The sequence below is a fragment of the Sapajus apella genome, unplaced genomic scaffold (genome assembly GCF_009761245.1).
Source record: "Sapajus apella isolate SASKATOON/1434 unplaced genomic scaffold, GSC_monkey_1.0 scaffold32, whole genome shotgun sequence".
Taxonomy (NCBI): domain Eukaryota; kingdom Metazoa; phylum Chordata; class Mammalia; order Primates; family Cebidae; genus Sapajus; species Sapajus apella.
In genome coordinates, this window is record NW_022436972.1 from 3,110,718 (window position 1) to 3,134,292 (window position 23,575).

Below are 23,575 nucleotides of genomic sequence, written 5' to 3' on the forward strand. Positions count from 1 at the left end.
TCCCAGGGATGAAGCCAACTTGATCATGGTGGATAAGCTTATTGATGTGCTGTTGAATTCGGTTAGCCAGTATTTCATTGATGATTTTTACATTGATGTTCATCATGGTTATCGGCCTGAAACTTTATTTTTTTAATGTGTCTCTTCCAGGTTTTGGTATCAGGATGATGCTGGCCTCATAAAATGAATTGCAGAGGAGTCCCTCTTTTTGTATTGTTTGGAATAGTTTCAGAAGGAATGGTACCAACTCCTCTTTGTATGTCTGGTAGTATTTGGCTGTGAATCTGCTCGGTCCTGGTCTTTTTTTGGTTGGTAGGCTGTTAATTACTACCTCAATTTCAGAACTTGTTATTGATCTTTTCAGGGAATTGACTTCTTCCTGGTTTAGTCTTGGGTGGGTGTATATGTCCAGGAATTTGTCTATTTTTTCTAGATTTTCTAGTTGATTTGCATAGAGATGTTTATAGTATTCTCTAATGGTAGTTTGTATTTCCATAGTGTCAGTGGTGATATCTCCTTTATCATTTTATTGTGTCTATTTGATTCTGGTCTCCCCTTTTTTTTTTTTTTTTTTAATTAGCCTGGGTAGCAATCTATCTACTTTGTTAATCTTTTTAAAAAACCAGCTCCTGGATTCATTGATTTTTTTTAAGGGTTTTTCATGTCTCTGTCTCCTTCAGTTCTGCTCTGATCTTAGTATTCTCTTGTCTTCTGCTAGCTTTTTAATTTGTTGCTCTTGCTTCTCAGTTTTTTTAACTGTGATGTTAGCATGTCAATTTTAGAACTTTCCCACTTTCTCCTGAGGGCATTTAGTGCTATAAATTTTCCTCTAAACACTGCTATAGCTGTGTCCCAGAGATTCTGTTATGGTGCATCTTTGTTCTAATTGGCTTCAAAGCACTTATTTATTTCTGCCTTAATTTCATTATTAACCCAGTATTTATTCAGAAGCAGATTATTCAACTTCCATGTAGTTGTGTGGTTTTGAGTGAGTTTCATGTTTTTCTTTTTTCTTTTCTTTTTTTTTTTTTTGAGACAGAGTTTTCCTCTTGTCTCCTAGGCTGGAGTGCAATGCCATGATCTTGGCTCATTGCAACCTCTACCTCCTGGGTTCAAGCAATTCTCCTTCCTCAGCCTCCCAAGTAGCTGGGATTACAGGCATGTGCCACCACACCTGGCTACTTTTTGGTATTTTTAGTAGAGTCAGGGTTCTCCATGTTGCTAAAGCTGGTCTCGAACTCTTGACCTCAAGTGATCCACCTGCCTCAGCGTCCCAAAGTGCTAGGATTACAAGCATGAGCCACCATGCCTGGCCTTGAGTGAGTTTCTTAATCCTGAATTCTAATTTGATTGCACTGTGGTCTGAGAGACTGTTTGTTATTATTTCTATTCTTTTGCATTTGCTGAGGAGTATTTTAATTCCAGTTATGTGGTTAATTTTAGAATAAGTGTGATGTGAGGCTGAGAAGAATGTATAGTCTGTTGATTTGGGGTGGAGAGTTCTGTAGATGTCTATTAGGTCCACTTGGTCCAAAGCTGAGTTCAAGTCCTGAATATTCTTGTTAATTTTCTGTCGTGTTCATCTGTCTAATATTAACAGTGGAGTGTTAAAGTCTCCCACTGTAATTGTGTAGGAGTCTAAATCTCTTTGTAGGTTTCTAAGAACTTGCTTTATGAATCTGGGTGCTCCTATATTGAGTGCATATATATTTAGGATAGTTAGCTCTTCTTGTTGCATTGATCCCTTTACTGTTATGTAATATCCTTCTTTGTCTTTTTTTATCTTTGTTGGTTTAAAGTCTGTTTTATCAGATACTAGAATTGCAACCCTTGGTTTTTTTGCTTTCCATTTTCTTGGTAAATATACCTCCATCCTTTTATTTTGGTGCATCTTTGCACATGAGATGGGTCTCCTGAGTACAGCACACTGATGAGTCATAACTCTTTATCCAGTTTGCCAGTCTGTGTCTTTTAATTGGGGCATTTACCCAATTTACATTTAAGATTAATATTGTTATATGTGATTTTGATCCTTTCATTATGATGCCAGCTGATTATTTTGCCCGTTAGTTGATGCAGTTTCTTCATGGTGTCGATGGTGTTTACAATTTGGTGTGTTTTTGCAGTGGCTGGTACCAGTTTATCCTTTCCATATTTAGGGCTTCTTTCAGGAGCTCTTGTAAAGCAGTCCTGGTGGTGACAAAATCCCTCAGCATTTGCTTGTCTGTAAAGGATTTTATTTCTTCTTTGCTTATGTAGTTTGGTGGGATATGAAATTCTGGGTTGAAAATTCTTTTTTTAAAGAATGTTGAATATTGGCCCCCACTCTCTTCTGGCTTGTAGGGCTTCTGCAGAGTAATCTACTGTTAGTCTGATGGGCTTCCCTTTGTGGGTAACTTGACTTTTCTCTTTGGCTGCCCTTAACATTTTTTCCTTGATTTCAACCTTGGTAAATCTGATGATTATGTGTCTTGAGGTTGCTCGTCTCAAGGAGTATCTTTGTGGTGTTCTCTGTATTTCCTAAATTTGAATGTTTGCCTGTCTTGCTAGGTTGGGGAAGTTCTCTTGGATAATATCTTAAAGAGTGTTTTCCAATTTGGTTCCATTCTCCCTGTCATTTTCAGATACACCAATCAAACATAGGTTCGGTCTTTTCACATAGTCCCATATTTCTTGGAGGCTTTGTTTGTTCCTTTTTATTCTTTTTTCTCTAATCTTGTCTTCACGCTTTATTACATTAAGTTGATTTTCAATCTCTCATATCCTTTCTTCTTGATTGATTTAACTATTGATACTTGTATATGCTTCACAAAGTTCTCATGCTCTGGTTTTCAGCTCCATCAGGTCATTTATGTTCTTTAAATTGTTTATTCTAGGTAGCAGTTCCTGTAAGCTTTTCTCAAGGTTCTTAGCTTGATTGCATTGGGTTAGAACATGCTCCTTTAGCTTGGAGGAGTTTGTTATTACCCACCTTCTGAAGCCTACTTCTGTCTATTTGTCAAACTCTTTCTCGGTTCGGTTTTGCTCCCTTGCTGGCAAGGAGTTGCGATCCTTTGGAGGAGAAGAGGCATTCTGGTTTTTGGAAATTTTAGCCTTTTGCGCTTTTTTTTTCATCTTTGTGGATTTATCTACCTTTGGTCTTTGATGTTGGTGACCTTCAGATGGGGTTTTTCTGTGAATTTTTTTTTGTTGTTGATGTTGATGCTATTCATTTCTGTTTGTTAGTTTTCCTTCTAACAGTCAGGCTTCTCTGCTGCTGGTGTGCTGGTGTTTGCTGGAAGTCCACTCCAGACCCTGTTTGCCTGGGTATCAGCAGTGGAGGCTGCAAAACAGCAAGGACTGCTGCCTGTTTCTTCCTTTGGAAGCTTTGTCCCAGAGGGGCACCAGCCAGATGCCAGCCGGAGCTCCCCTATATAAGGTGTCTGTCAACCCCTGCTGGGAGGTGTCTCCCAGGAGGCATGGGGGCCAGCAACCCACTTGAGGAGGCAGTCCGTCCCTTAGCATAGCTTGAGCAATGTGCTGGGAGATCTGGGTGCTCTTTTCAGAGCTGGCAGGCAGGAACCTTTAAGTCTGCTTAAGCTGTGCCCACAGCACCCCTTTTCCCAGCTGCTTTATCCCAGGAAGATGGGAATTTTATCTATGAGCCCCTGACTGGGGCTGCTGCCTTTCTTTCGGACATCCCCTGCCCAGAGAGGAGCAATCTAGAGAAGCCGTTTGGCCACATCAGCTTTGTGTTGCTGCAGTAGGCTCCACCCAGATGAACTTCTCAGCGGCTTTGTTTACACCGTGAGGGGAAAACCACCTACTCAAGCCTCGGTAATGGTGGACGCCCCTCCCTGCACAAAGCCTGAGCATCCCAGGTCAACCTCAAACTGCTGTGGTGGCAGCGAGAATTTCAAACCAGTGGATCTTAGCTTTCAGGGCTGCATGGGGGTGGCAGCCACTGAGCTAGACCACTTGGCTCCCTGGCTCCAGCCCCCTTTCTAGGGGAGTTAACGGTTCTGTCTTGCTGGCGTTCCAGGTGCCACAGGGGTTTGAAAAAAAAAAACTGCAGCTAGCTCAGTGTCTGCCCAAACGGCCAACGAGCTTTATGCCTGAAACCCAGGGCCCTGGTGGTATAGGCAACTGAGGGAATCTCCTGGTCTGTGGGTTGCAAAGACCATGGGAAAGCTTAGTATCTGGGCTGAAATGCGCCGTTCGTCATGCAAGTTCCTTCCAGGCTTCTCTTGGCTAGAGGAGGGAGTTCCTCAACGTCTTGGGCTTCCCAGGTGAGACAATACCCCATCCTGCTTTGGCCTGCCCTCTGTGTGCAGAACCCACTGTCTAGCCAGTCCCAGTGAGATGAGCCAGTTACCTCAGTTGGAAATGCAGAAATCACCTGCCTTCTGTTTTCATCACACTGGGAACTGCAGACCAGAGCTGTTATTTGGCCATCTTGTGAGCTATCCTGCCTTTTCTTCCAATAATTCTTTTTATTATTATTATTATTTTGAGACAGTCTCACTCTGTTACCAGGCTGGAGTGCAGTGGCACAATCTTGGCTCACTGCAGCCTCAACCTGCTGGCTTCAAGCAATTCCCCTGCCTCAGCTTCCTGAGTAGCTGGGACTACAGGCACCCACCACTGCACCCATCTAATTTTTGTATTTTTAGTAAAGACGTGGTTTTACCTTGTTGGCTGGGATGGTGTGGATCTCTTGACCTCGTGATCTGCCCACCTCGGCCTACCAAAGTGCTGGGATTACAGGCATGAGCCACCGTTCCTGGCCTCTATAATTCTGTTATGAGATCCATGATATGCAGTTTCCCCCCTCAGCCTAGGGCTTGTTTCACATTCTCCTAACAGTACATTTTGAAGAGGTCATTGTTTTTATTTTTCACGAAGTCGAATTCATAATTTTTTTCTTTTACAGACTCTGTTTTTACTATTATCTAAAAAAATCTGCATAACCCAAAGTCACGAAAATTTTTCCTTTCTTTTCTTCTAAAATATATACATTTGTAGGTTTTACATGTAAGTCTATGGTACACTTGAGTTAATTTTTGTATATAGTATGAGGTGTGGCTTGAATTTGTCTTTCTTTTCCTGCTTAAGGATATGCAACTGATTTCTATTATTTTTTAAAATAATAAAGACACTATTATTTAAAAGAAGAAATATTTACTATACAAACTATGAAAATGGAGGATACGGCTGCCTCCTGTTCCAGGGAGAAGGCAGAAGTGGCTGGGCAGGGGAAAGGGAAGGGTTTTGAGAGCAACAAGGTCTCTTCAGCGGGGGCTCCGCAGGCTAAGGAGAGGCAAGGCTGGGGCTGGCAGAGTGGTCAGCTGAAGCGGTGGGCAGTGCCCTGGTGGGCTCAGTGGCTCCTGTGGGGGTGAAACGGGTCAGTAGGGTGAAGGAGTCTGGAGGCTCAGGAGAAGGTCCCCTGACTCTGAGCCGGGCTGCAGTCTGGGTGTGCTCAGAGGTGCATGGTCCCCACCCCGGGGCGGCTCCCTTTGTGGGGTAGGAAGGCTCAAGACACGGAGTCATTGCTGCACCTGCTCCTAGAGCTCCCGAGGTGGCCGCTGCGACTGGGCTCTGGACGGAGTACTTCCTGCAGTGGGGCGGGCGGCGGGCTATGGGAAGGCTGAGTCTCCCCGAAGACACTGCTGCAGGAGAGCTGAGGCTTCTCAGCGACCCAGGCCTGGGCACTAAGGCGGGGACCTCTTCATGTCTCCTGATGGGCTTGAAGGCAGAAGGCCTGGGTTCCGGGCCCTGCTTCCTCTGCTTGGCGTCCGGAGCCTCAAACCAGAGTGGCTCGGTGAGTTTCCTTTTTCCCTTGTTGCACTGGCTGGGGGCCTTGAGCACGGTCTCCCTGGCACAGGGATCTGGGCGCTCCGGGGCAGGCGAGGCTTGTCGAGGCTCCCCTCTGTGCTCCGGCGGGGTGATTTTCTCGGTCACCAGGCTGCGGACGGACCACGGGTGCTGGGCATGCAGAAGCCACCACTTCACAAAGGCCAGGCGAATATCGGTACAGCCCGGCCCAATGAAGCTGTGGAGCGATGGCCTCTTGGAATAGTACCCCCAGATGCGGACATGGTCCCAGTCTGGAGGAGCCTTGGGGAGGGGCCGGGTGCGGACCCAGCGTGGCCTGTGGACATAGACGACTTTGCAGCGGTCCTGGACCTGGGAGCGTCGGACGGGTCTGGGGCGCAGGGTCCGGGGCTTCCGGGCTCGGCGCCGCAGCCTGGCCCGGGGCCAGCCCAGGAACCTGCTCAGATAGCTGCCCATGACAACAGTGTAGCGGTCGGGACCCTTCCTTAGAAATTCGGCTTCCACAAGTTTCCGAAGTCTGCGGCCGGTGCCAAGTGTGCAGAACTTGGTGACCGTGACCGTTGGCCTCAGGACGCCAGAAAGCGCACAAAGCATCACGTGCTGGCACCTGCTGGTCATAGAATCCTGCACGGGTCAGAACGCCAGAAAGCGCACAAAGCATCACGCGCTGGCACCTGCTGGCCATAGAATCCTGCACGGGTCAGATTGGCGCCTCGCGGACTCTGGGAGGTCAAGGGCTGCAGCTGCAACGGGGGAAGGCAGCAGCCAGACGATCTGGGGTACCAGGGAAGCTCAAGCCTCCGTCCCTTCCACTGATGGTCCCAGCCACTTGGTCTGGGCAGAGGGGCCTAGCAGCTGCCTGTAATTTGTGCCTGACTTTTAAAGGTAGAAGATAGAATTTCTGCCAGGTCCTGAAAACTGCAGCTACCTGTTGCCAGAAGGGTGCTCTCTGTGATCAGTGTGAAAATGAACACAATACACTTGGACACTCTTTCAAGGAAAAACAAATCATTTACTCATACCAGTAAAGGCGATGTGTGTTTCATTCTTCTAGGATGGACGTTAATGTCACTTTTTGCAATTTTGCTCTTAAGAAAATAGTCATCAGGTTTTGTTTTAGCACTGGCGATGTTGATTTTATGTGGATTTCCTGTAATTTCCAGACTTCCTACATCCATGAATAGGTGGTCTTTCAACACTAATGTCATTTATCTCTTAACACTAATGTCATTTATCTCTTTTCACTTTTTTATTTAAATTATTTCAGTAGTTTTTGAGAAAAAGATCATGTTTGGTTACAGGTATAAGTTCTTTAATGGGTGATTTCTGAGGTTTTGGTGCATCCATTACCCAAGCAGTGTACACTGCCCTCAATGTGTAGTCTTTTCTCCATCACTCACCTCCCACCTATTCCCCCAAGTCCCCAAAGTCTATTGTATTGTTCTTATGCCTTTGCATCTTCATAGCTTAGCTCCCATTTATGAGTGAGAACATACAATGTTTTAGTTTTCCATTCCTGAGTTACTTCACTTAGAAAAATGGTCTTTGACTTCATCTAGGTTGCTGTGAATGTAATTATTTCATTCCTTTTTAAGGTTGATTAGTATTACATAGTACGTTTGTACCTCATTTTCTTTATCCACTTGTTAATTGATGGGTATTTGGGCTGGTTCCATATTTTTGCCATTGCGAATTCTGCTATAAAGGTGTATGTGCAATTATCTTTTTTGTATAATGACTTCTTTTCCTCTGGGTAGATACCCAGTAGTGCAATTGCTGGATCAAATGGTAGTTCTACTTTTAGTTCTTTAGAGAGTTGTCACACAGTTTTCCATAGTGGTTTACACTAGTTTACACTCCCACCAGCAGTATACAAACGTTCCCTTTTCAACACATCCTCACCAAGATCTGTTATTTTTTTATTGTTTGATTATGACCATTCTTGCAGGAGTAAGATGGTATTGCATTGTGGTTTTGATTTGCATCTCCCTGATAATTCTTGATGATGAACATTTTTTTATATGTTTGTTGGCTATTGTGTATTTGAGAACGGAGAATTGTCTATTCATGTCTTTAGCCCGCGTTTTCACGGGATTATTTGGGTTTTTTTTTTTCTTGCTAATTTGAGTTCCTCGTAGATTCTGGATATTAGACCTTTGTCAGATGCACAGTTTGCGAAGATTTTCTCCTACTCTGTGGGCTGTTTACTCTGCTGATCATTGCTTTTACTTTTTAGTTTAAGCTTTTAACTAATTGCAGAAGCTTTTTAGTTTAAGTAAGTCCCAGCTATTTCTGTTTTTATCGCATTTGCTTTTGGGTTTGTGGTCATAAGATTCTTGTCTAATTCAATGTCTAGAAGGGTTTTTCTGATGTTATCTTCTAGAATTTTTGAGATTTCAGGTCTTAGATTTAAGTCTTTGATTCATCTTGAATTGATTTTTATATAAGGTGAGAGATGAGGATCCAATTTCATTCTTCTGCATGTGGCTTGCCAATTACCCTAGCACCATTTGTTTAATAGGATGTCCTTTATCCACTTTGTTTTTGTTTGCATCGTTGAAGATCAGTTGGCTGTAGGTATTTGGCTTTATTTCAAAGTTCAGCTGGAAGTTTCCTTCTCCCTGTGATTATTCCCCAATTCTGTTGGCAGCCCTCCCCAAGAACCCCTGAGAGACAAAGTCAGAAGTGGCTTCCCTGGGGTCTGAGAGGGCCCACAGGACTCTTCCCACCGCTTCCTCTACCCCTATATTTTGCTCAGCTCACTAAATTTGTCTTAGCTCCCAAGAAGGCCAAATCCTTCTCCCGTGATCTGGCTCTTCAGGTTCGCCAGTGAGGATGTGTGTTTCAGAGCAGACATCCCCCCTTTCACACTTTGGACACTTGTAGTTTCTCAGCTGTGTCATGGAGCCTGCAGCAACAAGCTACCTCTTTCAAAGGGTCTTTGGATTCTCTCAGCTTTCCTGGTGTGTTCCTCAGTCGTTCTTGGAGCAAACGTTCACAGTGTGTCTCCACAAGCTGCTCTGTCCATCTGAGCAGGAGCTGCAAGTTAGTTCTGCCTCCTGTCTGCCATTTTCCCTCACTTTCTGATTTCTATTCTGATTATTACTTTTCTTCTGCTTATACTGGGTTTAATTAGCTGATGTCATTAGCTGGAGGTCTTTCTTTAATTATTTGTGTGTTTAGTACAATAAATTTCTCTGTATGAGTTGCTTTAGTTATAGTCCACTTTGGGTTTTCATCTTCATGGGGTTCAAAATATTTTCAAATGTCCCCTTTTGATTTTCTTTTTCTTTTTTTTTTTTTTTTTGAGATGGAGTCTTGCTCTGTTGCCCAAATTGGAGTACAGTGGTATGATCTCGGCTCACTGCAAACTCCATCTCCCGGGTTCAAGCGATTTTTCTGCCTCAGCCTCCTGAGAAGTTAGGACTATAGTTGCGTGCCACCATGCCAGCTAATTTTTGTATTTTTAGTAGAGACAGGGTTTCACCATACTTGCCAGGCTGGTCTCAAACTCCTGACCTCGTGATCTGACTGCCTTGGACTTCCAAAGTGCTGAGATTACAGACGTGAGCCACTGCGCCCGAACAATTTCTTCTTTTATCCATGATTATTTGGAAGTGTATTGTTTAGTTTACATATATTTGGGGACCTCTCAAGGATCTTTCTGTTATTGATCTCTAATTTGTAATTCTGATGTGGTTTTAGAACACACTTTGAATGATTAAAAAAGAAAACTTATTCCTCTCCTCACAGCACCTCTAACATCACGTGTGGGATTTCCACCCCAAGCACTTCTCCACTTCTCTGTGGACACCAACTGAGTGTCCTACAATTTGATTCAAGTACAATGCCAATTACCTGGAGTTAACACAGACCACACAGGTAAAGAACTCAGTCTCACAAGACTGCCCCTCACTTTAGATGCCAAGTACAAGTAGTAGGTATGTATGTTACCCACACTTCTGTCTGACCTGGCTGCAAATTGGAGGTTCTCACAATCTTCTCCTTAAGTTGAATAACAGCTCACAGAACTCAGGGGAACATATTACTTACATTTACCAGTTTATTGTAAAAGATATGATAAAGGATACAGATGAACCGTTAGATGAAGAGGTGCATAGAGTCAGGCCCAGAGGTATTCCAAGTGCAGGAGCTTATGTCCCCACAGAGAGGGTCTGCTCCTCACAACAGAGAGGGGCTGCTCCTTGACATCTGGATGCATTCACCAACCCAGAAGCCCTCCGAATCGTATACCTGAGGAATTTTTATAAGGCTTCGTCACATAGGCATGGCTGATTATTAACTCAGTCTCCAGCCCCTCTTCTTTCTCCCAGAGGAAGGGGAGAGAGGGAACTGAAAATTCCAAACTTCTAATCATGGCTTGGTCTTTCTGGTGACCAGCCCCTATCCCAAAACTATCCAGGAGCCACCAAGAGACTCTCTCACTAGAGCAAATGATGCTTCTGTTACCCAGGAAATCTCAGGGGATTTAGGAGCTCCATGGCAGGAACTGGGATCAAAACCAAATATTAAAACAAAAGATTCTTCTGGTACCCATATCATGCAGGAAATTAGAAGGGTTTTAGGAGTTCTGTGTCAGAAATTGGGGGCAGAGATTAAATATATATTTCTTATTATGTCACAGATGACTTGAATACTTTTAAATTTATTGAGACTTGGTTTATGACACACAACAAGGTCTATCTTGGTAAACATTTCATGCACACTTAAAAATAGTGTCTACTCCGCTGTTTCTATGTGGAGTGTTCTACAAATGTCATAGGTCAAGTTGGTTGATAGCACTGTCAAGTATTCGACACCCTTACTGATTTTCTCTCTACATGTTCTATCAGTAGCTGAGAAGGGCTTCAAATCTCAGACTATAATTGTAGACTTGTCTGTTTTCTTTGTCAAATTTCTCAGCATTTCCTCCATTTATTCTGAAGCTCTATAAGGTATATAAAGTTTTAGTTTATCATTTTGATGAGTCAGCCACTTTATCATTATGAAATGAACTTCTTTATCCCTGGTAATATTCCTTTCCTTGAAATCGACTTTTTTCATTGTTAATAGAGCCACTGTAGCTTTCTCTTAGTTTCAGCAAGGTATAATCTTTCCACACTAACCTTTTCATCTATTTGTCTATTTATTTTTAAGAAGGTTTCTTGTAGGCCACATATAATTAGATCTTACATTTTTATCCAATCTGAAATCTCTGCCTTTCATGTACATTTGATGTTATTACTGATTTGAGATTAAATCTACCATCTTGCCTTATTTTCTATTCAACGCATATGTTCTCTTTTCCCTCTTTTACTGCCTTCTTTTGGCATTGAATAGTATTTTATGATTCCATTTATCTCCTTTGTTCATGTATTAGCTATCTGTCTCTTATTTTTGAGTTCTTGGTGGTGGTTTTAGGTTTCATAATATTAATATAGGTCTTTAGCTTTTAGCATTCTAGCTTCAAGTGATATTATATCACTTTGTGTATGGTGCAAGAATCTTACAACAGTGCATTTCTATCTCTCTCCTGGCATTTGTGCTGTTGTGATTAGATATTTTACTTCTACATATATTATGAACCTGTACTACATTGTTATTATTATTGATTATCAACACTCAGTTTTTTTAAAAAGAAATTTAAATAAGAAAAGTCTTTTGAGTTACTCATTTCATTGCTGTTGTTAGTATTCTTCATTTCTGTGTGTAGATCTGCATTTCTAGCTGGTGTCATTTTTCTTCTGCCTGAAGGACTTCCTTTAACATTTATGGTAGTGGAAGTTTGCTGGTGTTGAATTCTTTTGGTTTTTGTTCACCTATACTTTTGATAAATATTTTTACTTTCTTCAGATTCCAAGTTGGCATTTTTTTTCTTTAAATACTTAAAGATGCTGTTCCAATGATTTCTAGCTTGAATGATTTCTAGTGGAAAATCTGCTGTTATTCTTATCTTTGGGTCTTTGTACACAATGTTTTTTTTTTTTTCTCTCGCTGCATTAAAGATATTCTCTTTATCACTGGTTTTGAGCAGTTTGATTATGATATGCCTTGATATTGTTTTCTTCATGTTTTTGTGCTTGAACTTCGTTGAGATTCTTGGATCTGTTTTTATATGATTTTCATCAAATTTGGGGTGTTTTTGCCCATTGTTTCTTCAAATATTTTCAGTCCTGATTCTTCCTCATCAGAGACTCCAATTATACATATGTCAGGCCTCCTGAAGTTGCTCCGTAGCTCCTGTTCAAAGTGATATTCTGTTCATTTCTTCGGGTATTTCTTCTCTCTCTTTCATTCTGGTTAGTTTCTCTTGCTATATCCTTACTACTTTTCCTTTCCCTTTCTTTTTCTTAAAATAACATTTATTTACCAACTCACAATTCTGTCAGTAAGACATCCAGATGTGGTTTAACTTGTATTCTCTGCTCCAATGATCACAAGGCTGATATGAAGATGTTAGCCAGGCTGAGTTCTTGACTGGAGGCTCTGGAGAAATATTTGCCTTTAAAGTGATTTAGGTTGTTGGTAGAATCTAGCTCATGTGCTTGTAGTACTAGAGTCCTTGTTTTCTTGCTGGCTATCAGTCAGGGACCACCTTCAGCTCATAGGGCCACCCACATTCCTTGCTATGTGCCCTCGCTTTATCTTCAAAGCAGTAATGGTGTGTTGAATCCTTCTCAAACTTCAAACCTCTGACATGCTACTCTATGACCAGCTGCAGAAAACTCTGCTTTTAGTAGACTTACTTGATCAGGCCAGGCTCACCCAAGATAATCTTCCTCTTAATACATAATATAACATAGTCATGAGAGTGGTATCTCATCCTGTTCCTGGGATGTTATGCAGTTGTTTTAATCCACTTGGGCTGCCATAACAAATATCATAGATTGGGTAACTTAAACAACAGAATTTTTTTTCCTCATGATTCTGGAAGCCAAGAAATCCAAGATCAAGGTGCTGGCTGATTTGGTTTCTGGTGAGGGTCCTTTTCTTTGTTTGCAGATGGATGCATTTTTGCTGTCGCCTTACATAGGGGAGAGATAGATTATTTCTCTCATATTTCTTCTTATAAAAGAGCACTAATCCCATTCATGAGGGCCCCACTCTCAGGACCTAATCACCTCCCAAATTCTCCACTTACAGATGTCACCGCATTGGGAATTATCGCTTCCAAGTATAAATCTTGAGAGAACACAAACTTTCAGTTTCTAGCAGCAGGGTATGTACATGAAGGGGCAAATATTGAGGGCAAGTGTAGGGTCTTGTCACCACAGGTGGATTTCAAGCCCTGAAGAATGGCAACCTGATAATGCTACATCTGGGAGATACAGTTTTTCTTTTCCCAAGCTCTTCATTTCTTTTCGATGGTGATGCTTCTTTTTATAGATTACTGAGTACCAAATAAAATCAGCTGAAATGGTTAGTGCCTCCTTCAGGCCTTTGGGCTTTCAAATGACTTCTGGCCTAGGAGAAGCTTTCTAGGTGGCATATTTAAGAGGGTTTCTCTCCCCTGCTGGGCTGTAAATTGAATCATGGCAGGAACTGTATTTTCTGTCATCTCTCCCATCCCCAAAACAAAACATGCCAGAACAACAAACATCTGCTGACCCTCATATTTCTGACATATCTTTCTCCCCATCTGGACAGCCAGGCTTGAGAAACAATTGTTTATATTCCCCATCTCATTCCTCTTACTTTGCTTACAAATGACTACCTGCTGCCATCTAGACACCCCACTATTCTACTACAAAGACCACTACTGACATCTTGATTAGTAAGTTTTTGTTTGTTTGTTTGTTTGAGACAGGGTCTCACTCTGTTACCCAGGCTAGAGTGCAGTGGCATGGTGTTAGCTCACTTCAGTCTTGACCTCCCAGACTCAAGCAGTCCTCCCACCTCAGCCTTCCAAGCAGCTGGGACTATAGTCATGCACCACCACACCTGGATAATTTTGTTTATTTTTTTGTAGAGATGAGGTCTCTCTATGTTGCCCAGGCTGGTCTTGAACTTCTGAGCTCAAGTCATTGTCCCAACTTGGTCTCTCAAAACGCTGGGATTACAGGCATGAGTGAGCCACTATGCCTGACCTTAGTAAGTCTTAATAGATATGTCCTCTTCCTTATCTTAGTACTAGCATTCGACATTATTGATTACTCTTTTCTTTCTGAAACTTGTTCCTTCCTTTGCTTCTTTGAACAACCCTACCTACCTGTCTCTTCTTGCATGCATCTGCAAATGTTGGTTCTTAGTTGCCTTCACTAGAAACACTTCCCCTGCATTTTCTAAATCCTGCTAGGTGTTATTGGTAGAAAATAGACTGAACTGAGTTAAATCCTGATTTGGTGAATGATGCGTGACCTTCGGGAAATTATACAACTTCTCTGAGCCTCCGTTTCTTCTTCTGTGAAATGGAGATTATACCCATGCTGCAGGGCTATGATGAAGGTGAGTGATGATGCATGTAAAGCACCAACACATCAGAGCTCTCAGTCTTCCATAGCTCCGGCCTTCCTGATAGCAGAGACCCTGTCTTAAAGATAGGATATTCTGATGCATCTGTTTTGATACCAGCATTTTGATTAAATGACAGCCAAATATCCCCATGTTCAAATAGGCCTATCAAAGTATCCTTATTGAGTTTTTAAAAATTAGTTGAGCTATAATTCACATACCATAAAATTTGCACTTCTAAAGTGTACATTTCAGTGATCCCTGGCAACCACTAATCTACTTTTTTGTTTTATGGATTTAATCTACTCTGAAAGTGTATTCCATATAAGTGGATTCATATGCTTTGAGGCTTTCTGTGTCTGTTTCTTTCACCTAGTAAAATGTTTATAACATTCATCCATGCATCAGTATTTTATTTCTTTTGATGGCTGAGTAATATTCTATTTTATGGATGTAAAACAATTTGTTTATCCATGCATTAGTTGGTGGACATTTTGGTCGTTTTTACTTTTTGCCTACTATCATTAATGCTGCTATGAAAATTTGTGCCACTAATCTTTTCTTATGTGGTATCTAATCTACTCTTAATCCCTTTCAGTGTATTTTTTATCTCAGGCATTCGAATTTTTTTCTCTACAGCTCTGATTTAGGTCTTTTTTTATCTTCCTTGTGTTACTTGACATGTTAAGTTATTCCTCTAGCTTCTTAAACATGTGAAATATAGTTATTATAACTGTTTAACTGTCCCTGTCTAGTAATTCTGTCATCTGTGTCATTTATTGGTCAATTTCAGTTGACTGCATCTTCTTATTATGGGTTGTACAACCCTGCTTGTTTGCACGCCAGAGAATTTTTTTTTAGATGGCAGGCATTGTGAATTTTTTTTGAGTATTGGACGTATTTTTATTGCCATATTATTTTTTTGAGACATGGTCTCACTCTGTTGCTTATCACTGCAGTGGCAAGATAATGGCTCACTGCAGCCTCAACTTCCCTGGCTCAAATGATCCTCCCACCTCAGTATCCCAAGTAAATAGGACTACAGGTACGCACTACCACACTTGGCTAGTTTTTTTTAAGAGACAGGGTCTTACTGTATTGCCCAGGCTGATCTCAAACCCCTGGACTCAAGCAATCCTCCTGCCTCAGCCTCCCAAAGTGCTTGGATTACAGGTGCACACCACTGCACACAGCTACTTTTTGTATTTTTTTTATAGAGGTGGGCTCTTGCTGTGTTGCCCTGGCAGATCTCTAACTACTGGGCTCCAGTAATCTACCCCTCTCAACCTCCCAAAGTGCTGGGATTACAGGCATGAACCACCATGCCTAGCCCCCATAGTATTCTTGAGCTTTTTGCTGGAGTAAAGCTATGTAGTCAGAAAGAGTCTGATCATTCTGGATTTTGCTTTTTAGCCTTATTAGGCATGTACTGATCAGCAGTTCTTCCAAGCTAGTTTTTCTACACTACTGAGCAAAACCCTTCTGAGTGCTCTACCTGATGCCCCATGAATTATGAGGTGTTTCACGCTGGCTGCTGGGAATAGGAACTATTGGTGGCCTTTGGTGAACTCTAAGTATTGTCCCACTAGTCCTTCACAGGGTTCTGTCCCCAGCCTAAGATTCTCTCCACAGGCAGGCATGCACTGATCAGAACTTGGCTAAAAATTAAAGGTCACTCCTCAGATCTTCAGAATTCTCTCCGTGGAGCTCAACCCTCCCTGGTACCCTGGCTTGTAAGCTCTAACTCCTGACCTCTCTGAGTCTCCAGATTCACTTTCTCAACTCAGAGAAACCTCCAGGCTCCACCTGAGTCCCCTGATTCCCTGCACCACAGCTCGAAAAGTCACTTGGTCAATGAGCTTAAGCAACTATAGGCTCACTTTGTTTTCCGACTCTCAGGGCTCACTATGCTTCATTGCCTAAAGTTGAATGTCTTGAAAACCATTGTCTTGTATATTTGGGGTATTTTTTTTTTTTTTTTGCTAATTTCAGGCGAAAGGGTAAGTGTGATCCCACTTACTTCATCTTGGCCAGAAGTAGCTATATTTGAATGTAAAAATGTGGCAACTGCTATAACACTATTAAGCCACTATTTTTCACCTTTGGAGAAAAAAGGGATTCAGACTTACCCTGATAAATAGCACCTGTACTTCTTGTAAATAACAGTAAGTTTCCTAAAGATGAAAATACTGTATGCCATGTTTTATCTTGTCTAGCGAGTGGGTTACATGAACAAAGTGTTTATTGTTGGATCTGGAAACTGATTGTAGCTTCCTGTTTTTTCTGTTCTTCTTTACATCAAAATACAAAAGAATCCGCTCCTGCCTTGGGATGGAAAATATAAACCCCTTCTTTCTATGGGGTGTACTCATGGAATGGCCTGGTGCTGCCCAAATTTGTAATTCCTGCCCCCATCTGTACTTAGGACCGGCTAAAAGGAAATCTCCACCCCCACACCTTCAGCTCAGCCTCTTCCCACCACCAGCCCACCCCAGGCAAGCCATTGCCAGTACTAAGTAGGAAATGTCTGAAATAAATTTTGATTGGTTTAATAAAAATAAAGCCTGTCCAACTCCATGAAGAACTCAGCACATGTACTCCCTAGGGTGTCCTGCTCTCCGTAGCGCAGCTGACCAGACCCATGAAGTGCTTTGTCTTCAAGTGGGAAGCTATCAAAGTTTTGTCCTGTAATTATTTGCCTCCTTGTTTATGGTGTGAAGGTCATGGGCCATCTCTGATGTTATAAATATGCAGGTTCCCATGCTGCACTATGTGTTATTATGTCAGTTAAGCTTTCCAGCTTTAAAATTAAACCAAGCTTCTCCATCCATTACAATCCTCTGGATAGGGACTGGCTGGCTGCCGATGAATTTTTAATATTTTCTTTCCATTTTCAAGGGCCGTGTCCTCTCCAGTGCTCAGCCTTTGCACGCAATGCTTAGCCTTTGCACGCAAACTGTTTGCATTCACCTTTGTGCTGTGTAAGGTCACCAGCTTCTCCCTAGAGGCCTCACAGTTGCCAGCAGCCAGTGAGATTCAGCATGGATTCTATCCTACCCTAGCAGTTATGTAGCCAGTAGGATGGCTACAAAGAAATTGTGATTGGGGTAAGATTTAGCTGGCAGGACGGTGTTCTAGATTTAGAGTATGCCCCTAAACCAGAGAGATCTGTCATAGATGTTGTAGAGTACCTCAGCAATGTGCTTAAGTGATAGGAGCCCTGGGCTAGGCAGCCAGAAGACCAAGGGCCCGGCCTGGCCTGGCCCCCACGGGACAATGGATTGCCTGAGGACAAGGGCTGGGCTTTATTTCTTTTCATTTCCCACTGTGCTTTGCACAGTCTTATTCACAGAGTAAGTGCTCAATAAAAGGTGTCAAATGTTTTGGTCGCCAAAAACCACATGAGATGAAACATGCATGTGAAGTCAGCTTGGTGTGTAGGTCATGAGAAAACACTAATCTAGGTATTTCTGCTTGTATATGTCACACAGAAAAGGAAGTACACATTGGAGATAAGACTCATTAACAGCTGGGAAGTGTAGTAGAGCCAGTCAGTAAAAAACTGGCGATCCTACTCTGTTTTCCCTTCATTTAAAGATTCTGAAACCATTGATAAGCCCTGTGTTGAAGGCCTCTATTCACTGATATCCATTTCCTAGTTCACAAGCGTGGAAATCAGAAAGACATCGTAGGAGACCAGAGCTTTGCTTCTTTGAAAAGAGTCTAAGTAGATTCTGGCTGCCTGCACAGTGAGGTCAGTGGCATGCCTGCCTGCTTTGCTGCTTTCAACCTTAGAGCACCCCAGAAGCAATAGAAATACTGCAAGGAGCAGGGAAGGGGGTGATAATAAAACACTCCAACATCTCAGAGTGTCATGGGGGAACATGACATGTCCCTCCTTTGAAGCCTGCACGGCAGCTCTTCCTGAGAAACACGATGGGGAAGAGATCAGGAGTGGGTCACTACTGCGCCAACACTACTTCCTATCCTTGGCCCACCATGTGCCCTGTGAGCTGCCTGTGACCACCACCCCCCAGAGGTTTGCCATCTAATTATCCCATGAGCCTGGTAATTCCTAAGGAGATGTGCATTTTAGCTTCACTATGTACTTGCTCTTGAGAGAAAAATAAGAAGCGAACACCTGTTCTGAAACAGGTGAAGCTGGCTGTGTCAGTGATCTTCGTTCAACATAACTTCTGTGTCCCTAAGGAGGCAGTGAGCCTGAGCTGCAATCTTTTATGCGCCGCCCTGGGGTCGGTCTGACATATGGGTGGACAGGAAAGGAGGTGACAGACAGTACATCGGGGAATCAGCTATAGAAGTCATAACAAAGATCGACAGCACGAGGAAGAATACTGTTTCTAGTGAAAACAAAAGACTGCCACTGAGAGTACAATGATTATGAGTCCTAGGCAGAGTCACGTGGGATATATTTAGAGAATGGCCGGACCTTTTTCAACTAAAAGCAATAGAGAACTCTACAACCAACCTTCTTTCTCAGCTTTTCCTTCCTAAAGTCTTAGCACTGGTGCCGGAGCCTTGATCTGTGCTCTGACAGCGATGGAGTGCCACTGGTCCTGAACCAGGATTGGTTTCATAAGGTAGCTTGGTGTCATGAAGTTGCTAAACTTCCACTTGGCATGTTGATCCCAAAAGTTGGTGTTGTCAGGGGAGCCTCTGTCATAGCTCAGAACACCGGGTGTTTGCCAGCCCCAGAAGAGGTGAGCTTTTTGCACTGCTGTTCAGTAGAACACCAGAGTTTTGAATAGGTGAGTAAAAGCAATATAATAATGACACCAGCATCAAAGTAAGTGCCAAGGATAGAATTTCACTGAATCCTTTTATATTGTTCATTTACCATTCAGTATAATTTCTAACATGATGATGATGATGATGTTATTATTATTAAAGGTGGTAGTTCTTAGGAGCTATCCCACCCAGAAATAAATCTAACAGCCAAAAATACATGATGGTGTGAGCACCTGCTAACATCCATGAGCTCAGAGGTGACTGTCTGTACCAGAGATTACAATTAGCTCTAATTCACTGAGCTGGAAATATGTTTCATTATTTCTTTTAGATTTCTGAAAGAAGTGCCTTCTATTGTAACAGTGTCAGGCACCTGGTACGTTCAACAAATTAATTAAAGCACTGAAGTGTTTTTTAAAATCACCAGCTACAGTAAAATGGCAAACAGTAATTGTGGGGGGAAAAAATACCTGTCTTTGGTCTTAGGCTGTGTCTTAGAGTTTAATGCAGGCTATAAAATCTCTCACCTTTCGTTGCTGATGTTTAGTTGGTAGTTGTATTTGTTTTGTTTTTAGCACTGAGAATGTTGAGAGAAAGTACATATGCAGGTTGATTTGCCTACAAAAAGCAAGCGAGTTTTCTGGAATATTATGTACTGTGCTATCATAAAAACAGTTTCTGCGAAGCAGTGATTTCACATTCTGCTATTCCATTAAGTCAGAATAATTTAAGATATGCCATATGTGAGGTTACATGGCAATCTCTGATGATTTTTTAAGAGGAGGAGGAATTAATTAAAATTAGAATGGCTACCCGTACATTAACCACCCGAAGCATTTAGATCAGTTAACCACTTTTCCCCTTAAAAGATGAGACTGCTTGCATATTCACAAGCCCATGGCTCCACCTTGTCTCAGTATACCAGGTACTGAAGGGGTTACCATTTTCTGGTTTGTTTTATATGTTGCTCCCTGGTATCTTGGAGAGGAATAAAGGACCAGAGGAAGAAAACATTTGAAATATTAGTGGATTTATGATTGTGTTGATCAGTGTCCATGTCATGTCCTCTGGAGTGTGACCTACTAGAGCGAAGGAAAGAATGTGCTTTTTCGAAGGAAAGAATGTGCTTTTTCGATGTAAGCCATTGTCAGTGGCAGGGGTTCTTTTTTTTTTTTTTTTTTTTTTTTTTGAGACGGAGTTTCACTCATGTTACCCAGGCTGGAGTGCAATGGCGCGATCTCGGCTCACCGCAACCTCCGCCTCCTGGGTTCAGGCAATTTTCCTGCCTCAGCCTCCTGAGTTGCTGGGATTACAGGCACGCACCACCATGCCCAGCTAATTTTTTGTATTTTTAGTAGAGACGGGGTTTCACCATGTTGACCAGGATGGTCTCAATCTCTTGACCTCGTGATCCACCCGCCTCGGCCTCCCAAAGTGCTGGGATTACAGGCTTGAGCCACCGCGCCCGGCCATGTGGCAGGGGTTCTATACTGCCTGTGGGTGCCGGGTCTGTCTGCACCTCCCACAGAGAGACCCGAGGAAGACGCCTGCCCACCCACAGGTCTTGGACTGTGTTGGAGTGCTTCGGACCGTGGGGGAGTGCTTTCCTCTGTGCTGTTTTTGGGAACCTTGACTTTTCATTTTCTGAGCTTCAACCCAAAAATCACCTCTCCTTAGCCCCCACTAGCTCTGTCCTGAACCCCAGGCAGAGCTCCTTGCCCTTCTTCTGTGGCTCCACAGCCCTTCACATTCACCTGGAAGGAGCCGAGTCGCAGAGGGCTTTGCGGGCCATGGTAAAGTGTGTGGACTTTCTTTTTACTGTGAGAGAAAGTGAGCAGAGGGGTCCTCACAGGTCATGGCCTGCCTCACGTGTGCAAAGGTCATTCTGGCTGTGGCGTAGTGAAGGAGGAGAGGAGGAAGCAGGGCTTCCATCAGAGAGTAAGAGGGGATGGTGTCTCAGACTACACCTTTAGCCGTGGAGGAGGCCTCCACTCACATCGGAGGGATATGTAGCAGGAGACATCACAAGACCTTGGTGCTGTAGGAATTTCAAGTCAGGAGTCACTAGAGCAGAGGGGATCAGGGCTGTGACTTGGATTTGACATTGAAGGAAAGGGTCACTACAGCAGCCTCTAAAGTGAAGAAAGGGGCATCGAGGTGGTATTCTCTGGTGCCCAATTAAAAGGCTGCTAGATGATTGTAAGTCTGACTTCTATCTGGATTGATTGATTTCCCATTAGACATTTTCAAAAAGCAATCTCCTTTAAGAAAAAAAAAATGTTTCTGTCTGTCCAAGCAAGCCTAGAGGAAGTGTCAGAAGCTGGAAGGAATTTGGCAGTTTTGTCCATTATCCTTTTTCCAAGCATGGAACCTTCCGCTTACAACCACATTAACGGAACAGTAGTTTTAGTTCCTGTTTTTTCTTTTCAGTCCTTAGAAACGACAGACCGTGGGCAATTTCTTCTCTCCCACTTGCTCTTGAAGAACTCCTTGTGTAATAAGAAGCCGTTGTCACATGTGTGCTGAGTGTTTTTTCGCAAGTGACTGAGGTTTGGTTTTCTTTTTCACAGGATACCCAAAGCAGAGGACTGCAGCAGCTCGGAATGGGTTTCCACCGAAGCCGGACCCGCAGGCCCGGGAGGCGGAGCGGCAGCTGGTGCAGCGGCTGAAGGAGCGGTGCGAGCGGCAGGCCAGGCAGCTGGGCGCCGCGCAGGGCGAGCTGAGCAGGGCTCTCTGCGGCTTCGATGCCCTCGCCGTGGCCACGCAGCACTTCTTCAGAAAGGTGAGGCGCCGTTTGCTGAAGGTCCAAGGGCGTTTTGGTTGGGGGAGAGGGTGGTGATGGGGACGGTGTTGTACCCAAGCGAGTCAGGAAATGCGCCATACTCTGAGGATGAATTATGAGTCCTTTATTGTGCCGGCGACCAAGAGGTGGCTAACGCCCAAAATTCTCTCTGCCCCAGAGAAAAAGTTAGGTGGTCTTTTATACCCTAGTTTTAAAAGGGAGGGGGAACTTAGCTGAAGCAAACTTTTCACAGAAGCAGAGTAAGCAAAAAGTTAAAAGATAAACTAGCACATGAGAAATAAAGCAGTGCCAGGTGCGAGGGGTAAAGCTGTCAGGAAAGACACACAACTTACAGATAACGGGGGCTCTGGGCGCTGGACAGCACCTGCGTTCCCAGGCTCTGCTGGCACTTAACTCGGCCTCTTATCAACAGATGCATTCCGGGAGGTGCCCAGTGTCAGCCTGCCCCAGCTACATACTATAGTTACATACTTAATGGTGGGAAAATAACTAAAATGACGAAGCTAAGATGGAGTGTGTCCGGCTCAAGGAGCTAACGTGAAGCCTGAACAGCTTTTAGTCTGAGAAAGAGAGTTCGTTTTAGCTGGCAAAAAGCAGGTGATCACCACAACGGTTCTTTGTGTGTTGCTGTTTTGGGTTTGAGTTTTGATCAGAGTGGAGTTTGGATTTTCAGGAGTTGAGGCAGAATCTCCTGAGGCATCCCATCATGTTTTGGGAGCCACGTTTATCCTTAGGTGTGAAAGAAATGAGTCGGGGAAGAATCATTAATAATCTTCATGCCAAAAGAGGAAATTATTTAAAAACAAAGGAAAGGATATACAGGACCATTTTTGAACGTGAGATCTTTGAAGCAATGGAGCATGTGGTTCTTTGCATTTTCGAGGGGAGATGGTCACTTTGTGCCATTTCTGCTCACAGTACATCAAAGGGAGACAGGGCCACAGTACCGTGCACCTCAGCTATTGATGGGTAATGGAACGTGTGGCCGTGAGCTCTTCTCAGGGCCATGCTCATAGTTCCCAGAGCATCATGGACTGAGGTTCAGATTCTCCCTGCACCCTCGATTGCTCTGAAAATGAAGGGGGGTGGTTTCCTCTCAGCAAATGTCTGTATCTCCTAGGGCTGTGTGCACACTGAATCTGTTATTAACCATGGAGCAGTTAAGCTTCCCAGCCTCTCCGCAGGGAACAGAGGTGGGAGCCTAGTGTCCCACTGCATTTGTGCTCCAGCTTGAAGTCGCCAAGGCATACTTGGGGGAGAAAGAGCACAAACATTATAAATACACATTTCTGGGGTTCATATGTGGACCTTCTGGTATCTATACATGGGAGGAGGTAGAACTGCTGAATATACGCTCTCCAAATAAGGAAGTGAGCTAGCAAAATAGCTGGCCAATCTGAAAAGAATAGCAGAAGAATGTGAAGTGGCTCCATGTCGCTGGCAGCTTTTTTTTTTTTTTTTGGCCTTTTATGCCATCCTGCACCTTCCCCTCTACTCTAGTATAGAAGCTTGAGATGCTTTTTGTTGTTGTTATTTTTGTTTGTTTGCATAAAGCTTTCAACAGAAAGAGCCATTTGTCAATCTGTTTTGGAAATAAATGATAAGATGAAGGGATGGCCATGAAATTTCCGTTTTACCAATAGCCTCCTTCTCAACTAGAACTTTAACCCCAGCAGGAAATAGCCAATGTGAATTTCACACCTTCCTTTCTGGTTTAGTCATGATGCATGAAGCGACCTCATAATCTTGCATAAAGTG

At 43.2% G+C, this 23,575-nt stretch overlaps 1 protein-coding gene across 4 annotated transcripts in view; it reads left to right on the forward strand.

Moving 5' to 3' along the window:
• The window catches only part of MTUS2 (microtubule associated scaffold protein 2), a 702,116-nt gene that overhangs the window by 542,185 nt on the left and 136,356 nt on the right, over nucleotides 1-23,575 (forward strand). For all 4 annotated transcript variants that reach the window (XM_032294818.1, XM_032294817.1, XM_032294822.1 and 1 more), the window contains exon 8: nucleotides 21,585-21,796. In XM_032294818.1, the coding sequence (XP_032150709.1) occupies nucleotides 21,585-21,796 (212 nt within the window). The remainder of the gene's footprint in view (nucleotides 1-21,584; nucleotides 21,797-23,575) is intronic.